At 35.4% G+C, this 8647-nt stretch overlaps 1 protein-coding gene across 2 annotated transcripts; it reads left to right on the top strand.

Moving 5' to 3' along the window:
• The first annotated feature begins 651 nt into the window (after positions 1-651).
• On the top strand, positions 652-7394 carry LOC139893543 (factor of DNA methylation 2-like). 2 transcript variants are annotated; one of them, XM_071876715.1, is made up of 5 exons: positions 652-833; positions 1462-1682; positions 1816-1995; positions 2952-3164; positions 7304-7394. In XM_071876715.1, exons 1-5 carry the CDS (start codon positions 665-667, stop codon positions 7385-7387), a joined length of 867 nt encoding a protein of 288 aa, XP_071732816.1. In that variant the 5' UTR covers positions 652-664; the 3' UTR covers positions 7388-7394. The 2 variants fall into 2 exon arrangements, with proteins under 2 accessions (XP_071732816.1, XP_071732815.1); XM_071876714.1 differs by lacking the exon at positions 7304-7394 and adding an exon at positions 3755-4230.
• Positions 7395-8647: the final 1253 nt, after the last annotated feature.

Here is an 8647-nt window from a genome sequence, read left to right as displayed (position 1 = left end):
AGTAATTAATTAAATTCTATTAAAATAATAATTAATTAATTGATTATCACAAATAAATAATAAATGAAAATAATAATAATATTTCAATTATTATTAAATCAAATTGTAAGTCATCCAAATATCTAAGTCCTTCCGGCTAGTGACGCTAACGGTCGAATCCATTCAGAATTAGATTAAAGTAGGCCATTCAAGTAAGTACGCGTTTCTGAAATATCGCGAATTATTTCTAAATGTGTCGTAAGCTCAGAAAATATTCAAGATGACAGAAATATATACGCACATAATATAAATTACACATATACGAATGCAAGTCGAAAAAGTCGGGTCGTTACAATGATGTCATCCAAGTGGGTTAGATTTTTTTTCTATTTTCTTTTAATTTTTTTAATAAACGAAAATAACTATTTATGATGTCATCTTTATAGCATTTTAATATTAACTATAGATATAGATATATGTGTGTGTCATTTTTTTTTTTGGTCAATTCTAAAAATAATTGGTGACTAAATTAAAAAAATTGAAAGTCAAAGGACTTAGCTTGTTATTGACTTTCTTTTGACAAAAGTCTTGTCACCGTCTACTATTCAATCAAGGGGAAAGGACCTTTCCCCTTACTTTGTGAGCTCATCTAAAAATAAAAAATAGAAAAATGGAGGAACATAAAATGGTGTCGGAGCTCCGAAAGGCTCGTGGGTTGGCAGTAAGTCTAGCAAGAGAAGTGGACATGAAGAATCAAAGATTATGGGAAATCGAACGCCATAATCTTGATCTTTCTTCCCGCCTTAATTCCATGATTGCTGAAAAAGATCGCATGAATTATTCTTTTTCTGAAGGTATTCTTCTTTGATTTTCAGAAAGTTATTATCTTTATTTTTATCGTCATTTGATTTCCTCCAATTTCGTGGTTCAATTTGATGAAATTGAACTTGAACTTCATGCATATGTGATGTGCCCTAATTGTTTTCCTTTTATTGATTTTAGGGACTAATTTGCAGAATTTATTATATTTGGGGGAAATGTAGTTGTTAAAACTTAAAAGAACCCAAATGCACGTTTTTAATGACTTTTAATTGAATAATTTATCTTTGTGTGTAACTAGTGTGTGTTTATTTACCTATGTGTGTTATATATGAGCTATTCATGTTTATGTTTCTAATATTGTTTTATAGTACTACTGAAATGAGAAAGATGCAAGTGATTGGCTCCAAAATGAGCTATTTATGTTTATGTTTCTGATATAAATAAATTATAATTATATTATTATATTATAATTATAATTATAATTATAATTGGGGGAAATGCAGTTTGCTCACAGAATTCAAAATCATGTTTTTTCTTATGATCTTGACTAACTAATTTATCTTTATATGTATTGAATGTCTATATGTACGTATGTGTGTTAGATATGAGCTATTTGTGTTTATGTTTTTTAATTCTAATATAGTTTAATTAGTATTTCAGAAATGAGAAAAATGCAAGTGATTGGACTCCAAAATGCAAAGTTAAAGACTGAATTAGAGAGTCAATTAAATAGCATGCATTTACTTGTTCAAGAAAGTGAAAAGTTAAAAGAGGAAGTTGCGTATCAACGAAAAGAACTCGAGCAAAGAGCTAATGAACTGGGGAAGAGGGAGTCACAACTCGATAACGAGCGCACAAATTTCTACTTAGAGAAGGAAAAGGTTGAATTTTTTTTATTTTTTTAATATTAAAAGTTATTATAAATAGTTTTGAACTATAATGAGCTTATGCTATGATTATCATTTATGATTTATTGATATTTGTGTATGTTGGTTTGGCAATTTGTTAATGCAGATAGCTCAAAATCCTTATGATAGTGATTATAGTATGACTGTGCATATCAATGGTTTAAAGGATAGATTGACCGAAAAAGAAGAAGAATTGCATGATATGGACGTCTTAAATCAAACGCTTATACTTAGAGAACACATGAGTAATAACGAGCTACAAGCTGCTCGTAAGGAACTAATACACGTGAGTTTTCTTTTTCTTCATGCGTTTGGTATGTAAACTACAATGGCGAAATTTGACTCATATATACATATCAATATGAATGGAGGGGTCCAGGTTACATTTCATCCCTTAATAGGTCCAACTGGTAAGAAAAGATGACTTAAATAGGTCAAATAGGTCATGTGGCTTTAATTTTGAATGTAAAAGTCGGAGGTCATTTTATTCGATGAATCAAATAGCGGCCGATGTGGCGGTTGATGACTAGCCCGTCCCAATTCGAAGAAAAACGTTTAATAAGTCGGGCAACTGTCAAAAGTTTGGTCAAAGACGTTTAAAAGTTGACTATTCGTAAATGAAAATCCCAAGCCCATTTAATATTTAGCTGGAAAACACCAACTTACATAGTATCCTTTAAAGATAAATTAATACATAAACTGAAATTAAAGAAAACATTATAAAAAACCTATTTATTATTGTATAAATACTAACACCACATATTCCTATTTGTAAGTTTTTTATTTCAAAATATTTATGTTTGAAATATTTATATTTAAAAAGTCAATGTTGGTCAACGTCTGTCTCGACCCCGACTCAACCGAATCGACTTTTTAAAGTCCTGACCGACTCTTCTCCGTCGTGTGTCTTTTTCAATCTTCCTTCTTTATCCGAACATACGAAACCTCGAACTCGTGACTTCATAAATTGTAACAACTTAAGAAAGCCATCAAGCCACATGAAGGTTAATAAATGGCACACTAGCTATATATATACAAGTTAAAAATATTGGACAAAAGTAGTAAGCAGTTAACCTGACTCATTTCAACCCAATTATGAATTCAACTCATTTTGATCTGTTAGCCAACCCATTTAACCACTCTGCCTACAAATTTTCCATCTCTAATATACGGAGTTTGACAAACTTCATCTTCAATTAATGCGACGTGATGAAATTTATGTATTTTTTTTTTCTCATCAAGGTTTTGCCACATATTTTGGATGTGACTAGCGTTATTGGATTGAAAAGGATGGGAGAGGTTGCTCAGAAACCGTTTCAAGATGTGTGCATGCGTAAATTCTCAGCTCAAGATTGGGAATTGAGATCAGTCGAGTTAAGCTCGATGTGGCAAGATAAGGTTAATAATCCAAATTGGCATCCTTTTAAGCAAGCCGTTAAAGATGGCAAATTGCAGGTATCTTTCTTTCATCCCTATTGTTGCCATTGTTATATACTCCCGGGGCCCACAAAGATCCGGAAACGAGAATTTGAACTCGTTTACTTAGGTGATCTGATGTGCCAAATATAAAAAAGTTTGGATCTCGTGGGCCAAAGGGATGATTTGTTCTCCTTGTGTAGTAGTATAAACAAGTCAGCCCATTTTCTTATGAATGGACGATTTGAGCTGTTGTTTTATCGCAAATAATTTTTTAAATTTATTTATTTGAAGATCTGATCAGTATCGTGATATTAATTTTGTTATACATTATAATTATATATATACATCAGAATTAACTAAGTTATCAATGAACACTATCTGAAATTGGACATAAAGAATGACCAACCAACCAGACCCGTTGCCATACCACTTGACCCGCCTATCTTGCTACCTCTAAAATCCCGACAATGTTAAACTTGAGTATTAACCCTAAGATACATTCAAGCACACCCTTGCTAAGATCCCATCTTTAATAAAAATGTATTTTTTAAAGTTTTAATATCATCTTTAAATACCTAAAATACGTATATACATTCTTGGACTAACAATATCTTATCAATATGTAGGAAATAGTAGACGAAGATGACAGCCATTTAAGAGAATTAAAAAGTCAATGGGGTGAGGAAGCATGCAATGCTGTAGTCAACGCATTAATGGAATTAAACGAGTATAACCCAAGTGGTAGATACGTAGTATCCGAGCTTTGGAACTTTAAGGAGGGTAGAAAAGCTAATTTAAAGGAGGTTATAGATTGTTTAATCCAGCAATTGAAGGCTAATAAGTCACTTAAACGTAGAAGGGATGGTCAGCGTCCAAATTAAGTTATGTTAATCGCACATAAGTTAGTTGTCAAAATTAACATGTGTTGTAAAACTCAGACTGCTGCATGCTAATCTGGTGCTTACTTAAACATCTAATTAAACAATTGATTGTATGACTAGATTTTAATGGTGAGTCCTTGTTCTAATTGGTACCGAAAATATGAATCTGGATCTTGGTTAGGTAGTAAGTAAAGATGTGGATCTGCAAGTTGAAATTATATATGAGAAACAAAATGTTATTCCCCATGACATTTTGTTTGGACATCTTTGTCTGTAAAAGTTGCAGCCTTTAATCTTGTCATGTTTTATTGTATATTGAACAGTTTGAACAATTTTACTTGTTTGACTGCACAAAAAGATGATTGAATTTTTGTTTGCTATAATACCTGGCAAACGGGTCGATATAGGTCGGGTTGGGTCAAAGATCAAATGGGTTTGGGTCGAAACGGGTCATGGGTCGAAACGGGTCAGAATTAAAATGGGTCGAACAGGTTGGGTCGAGACCCGGGTCGGGTTGGGTCAAGACCCGGGTCGGTTGGGTCGGGCTAGTAAAATTATTCTTAATGTGTCTCTTCCGAACACACGCCTTTTTAGGACCCCGTTTTTTATGTATTTTTTTGACCTCGTTTTTGCAACGAAAACACTCGTCGAAAACGCGCCTTGAAAAAGGCACGTCGAAAACACACGTAAAGAACGGCGTCGAAAAAGCGCCGAAATCGCAGGCCGAAAAAGCGCCAAAATTGCAGGTCGAAAAACGCGCCGAAATCACAGGTCGAAAAACGCGCCAAAATCGCAGGCTGAAACCGGGCGCCGAAACAGGCGCGCTGAAACCGGGAGCCGAAAACGGGGTCCGAAACCGGGCGCCGAAACTGGGTGCCTGAAACCGCGCGCTGAAAACGGGTGCCGAAAATGGGCGCCGAAACAGGGTGCCGAAACAGGGGCCGAAAACCGGGGGCCGAAACCGGGCTGCCGAAACCAGGCGCCGAAATCAGGGTCCAAAAACGGGGGCCGAAAACGGGTGTCGAAAACGGGGGCCGAAAACGGGGGCCGAAACCGGGCACGGGAACCGGGCGCCGAAACCGGGGGCCGAAAACGCGCGCCGAAAACACGCCCCGAAACCGGGCGCCGAAAACGGGGGCCCGAAACCGGGGGCCGAAACTGGGCACTGAAACAGGGTGCCGAAACCGGGTCCCGAAACCGGAGGCTGAAAACGCATGCCGAAAACGGGTGCCGAAACCGGGCGTCGAAAACGAGTTCCGAAAAAGGGGGTCCGTAACCGGGGGAGCTGAAACAGGGCGCCGAAACCGGGTTCCGAATATAGGGGCCGAAAACCGGAGGCCGAAAAAGCCCGCCGATAAAGCCCGCCGAAAACGCGCGCCGAAAACGGGCGTTGAAAACGGGTTCCAAAAACGGGCGCTGAAACTAGGCGTCGAAAACGGGGTCCAAAAACGGGGGCCGAAAATGGGGGCCGAAAACTGGGCGCTAAAAACGCGTGCCGAAAACGGGCGTCGAAACCAAGTGTCGAAAACTCGCGTCGAATAACGCGCCTTGAACTCGTACTCTGAAATCAAATCTTTTGAATTAAACCCATTTGGACCCATTTGGGTCCTTAAGGGGTCCTTAAGTAATTTTCTATAATGTAGTTGGACCCATTTGGGTCTTGGAGTAATTTTTAATATTATTTGCTTGGACCCATTTGGGTCTTCAAGTAAACCCAATCAATCCATTTTTTAAGCTTTGGGTCTTGTTTGCCAGGTCTGGTGCCCTATAACCAACTTATTTTGGGCAAACAAAAGCATCAAAACTTAAAAAAACTTGACTTAACCATTTTAACCATCCGGTTAGGCCCCTGACATTCTTGCAAGAAGTCTTAGGTTCGAATATTGGAGTGGCCAGAGAAGGGTTGGAAACAACCAGTGAGTATTCCTGATGAGCTGCGTATAGTAGAGTATGTGGTCGGATTACTCGCCCTTTCCGGGTAACCGAAACAGGGAAAACCTTACAACTTTTAACCATGTTAACCAAAAAATCCATCAAAGTTAACATGATTAATAGTAATAGTCTACTGACATGTCATCTTTTTAACAAGTAATCAAGTATGGTTGTGTAGAAAGAAAGCTAGTCTTCGCGACGTTTATGTTATTTATAGCCACTATCATTAAGCTCATGTTTTTGGTGTTTGATTTATAACTGTATTTACATGAGTAAACGACTAAAGATGAAGATAAAGTTTTCATTGTTCAAGCTACCCGATGAGACCAGACTCAATATTTTTACTCAGATTTACACGGTCTAACTGGATTATTCTGTGATTGTTTCCGACCACCAACCAAAGATAGTGAGGTTTGAACCTTATATAAGGATCTCAAGTACTATGCCATCTTGGTACGGTTAATTAATGGCTGTATTTGTTGTGGTCAAATTGTGGTGATTATAAAACAGAGAATAAAAGATTTGTTTGAATGATTGAGAAAAAGAGGATCAAATTGTAAATCCCTGAAGAATGGATCTCTGTTGGCAGTTACCTTATTTCTGAATAAATCAGTACACATTATTGTACACTAGTTGCCCCATAATCATATCTTCCATTCTACATGTGACCATCTTGACACCTCTGCATGCTACCCCATTCCTTGACTTTTTTTTATATTATCTGTTTTTCCAATTGGTACATTCTTAGTAGTATAACTTATCTGATTTGGATGACTCTTGCAGATCCATAGATTTAAACCAGTGTATACATTATCATATATTATAAACTTTTAATTTTTCTTATTTTTATTTTTGTCATTGTTATTAAATTATTCATTATACACTACAAAAGGTTGGATGGTAAGCACCCTTTCCTTGATGTAATCAGTTGTTTAGATGTTGATTTTTATGATTGCATTAATAAATTAATGTTGGTGCAAGTACTTTGAGAAGAAAAGGGCAAAACTTGTTTGTGTTTGCTTACCTTTAGCCTTTTTTAAATAAAAATGTGAAGCACATTTCAATATTGCACATAAAAGGTCCATGTGAAGCTCCTTATGTATACCAAGAGAAACTTAAATGCTGTCAGTTTTCATCAACTCTTTTTATGGTTTAAATGTATCACCCTCATTGAAAAGTGTTTTAATGGGTAATGAATAAGGGTTTTTTTAGGTTGCCTATGGTAACAATTGTCGTTTTCATGATAATAAGATAACCATTAGACCAATCTCATTCACTTAAAAATTCGTGTAGGGAAGTTATTTTACTTGGATATTTGACATAACCGAAATGTCTTTTAATCGTTATCTGATATTTTTTAAGGTCATTCAAGATATGCTACTGAAGTTTGAATCAGACATCTTCATGACTCCAACACTGGCTATATTGGGATATGATTCGTCATAAAATACGCATATATATATATATATATATATATATATATATATATATATATATATATATATATATATATATATATATATATATATATATATATATATATATATATATATTGGTAGGATCAAGAGGGAAGTAACCATTCGGAGGGAAGCGGGGGGAAGCAAATTTTTTTTTCTTCGTTTTTTGAAAAAACTTTGTTCACGAACATTATAGATTGGATGAAAATAAGAACATTTAGAAAAGACACTTCGTGATGAATGTTATTATTTTGGCGGGAAAACGCTCGAAGAAGTAATATATAACAATTATCGTGTTTTTCGAGCGTATGTTGAGGTTTTAGACATTAGGGTTTAGATATTAGGGTTTATAGGGTTTAGATATTAGGGTTTATAAATTTAGGGTTTAGGGTTTAGATTTAGGGTTTAGATTTAGGATTTAACACGAACGGTTTAGAGTTTAGGGTTTAGGGTTTAGAGTTTAGGGTTTGGTGTTTTGGGTTTATGGAATAAACCCAAAACACCAAACCCTAAACCCTAAACCCTAAACTCTAAATCGGGCTAAATTTTACTTCACAAAACATGGAAAAAAAACGTTAACATTCTTCACGAACAATATTATCTTGAATGTTATTTTTGTCGATCGTTTTTCCGCCAAAATAATAACATTCATCACGAAGTGTCTTTTCTAAATGTTCTTATTTTCATCCAATCTATAATGTTCGTGAACAAAGTTTTTTCAAAAAACGAATTTTTTTTATTTTTGCTTCCCCCCGCTTCCCCCCGATTGGTTACTTCCCCATTGATCCTCAATGTATATGTGTGTGTGTGTGTGTGTGTGTGTGTGTGTGTGTTGTTTTCTTCTGAATTGAATGTTTCATGTTTGAGTATTTCTGGTTATTAGAAGACGACTTAAAAAAGAATTTGGTTGTTACTACAAGTCTACAACTTTGGAGTTTGGATTGGTGCTTTAAATAGAAATTGTTTAAGCTTTCAAACTGTGAAGACTATATATAAATGGATAGAGTCCCATTCACTATCTATCAAAGTTGTTTTTGTTATTAAACATTACATTACATTAGTATCTATTTATTAGTTAGTTATGATCATTTGTCGTAATCATATACATTTTCCCCACAATACTTTATAGTAAGAATTTTGTTCTATGAAATGTACTACATTCTCGAAAATTTTGTTCTAATGAGTTTTTTGCTCGTGTATATGCTGTTTTTCTTGTTTATACACAAGAAAAAACGGATCGAAGAATGAC

Source organism: Rutidosis leptorrhynchoides, chromosome 2 (genome assembly GCF_046630445.1).
Source record: "Rutidosis leptorrhynchoides isolate AG116_Rl617_1_P2 chromosome 2, CSIRO_AGI_Rlap_v1, whole genome shotgun sequence".
Taxonomy (NCBI): domain Eukaryota; kingdom Viridiplantae; phylum Streptophyta; class Magnoliopsida; order Asterales; family Asteraceae; genus Rutidosis; species Rutidosis leptorrhynchoides.
Note: the sequence above shows the minus strand (reverse complement) of the source record. Positions and strands in the feature narration are given on the sequence as shown.

Bases quoted from the DNA above. Each gene is read 5' to 3' on its own strand.
- LOC139893543 (XM_071876714.1), top strand. From the start codon at position 665: ATGGTGTCGGAGCTCCGAAAGGCTCGTGGGTTGGCAGTAAGTCTAGCA. The intron at 834-1,461 runs GTATTCTTCTTT...TTAGTATTTCAG, and splicing joins GAATTATTCTTTTTCTGAAG to AAATGAGAAAAATGCAAGTG. The intron at 1,996-2,951 runs GTGAGTTTTCTT...TTTCTCATCAAG, and splicing joins CTCGTAAGGAACTAATACAC to GTTTTGCCACATATTTTGGA.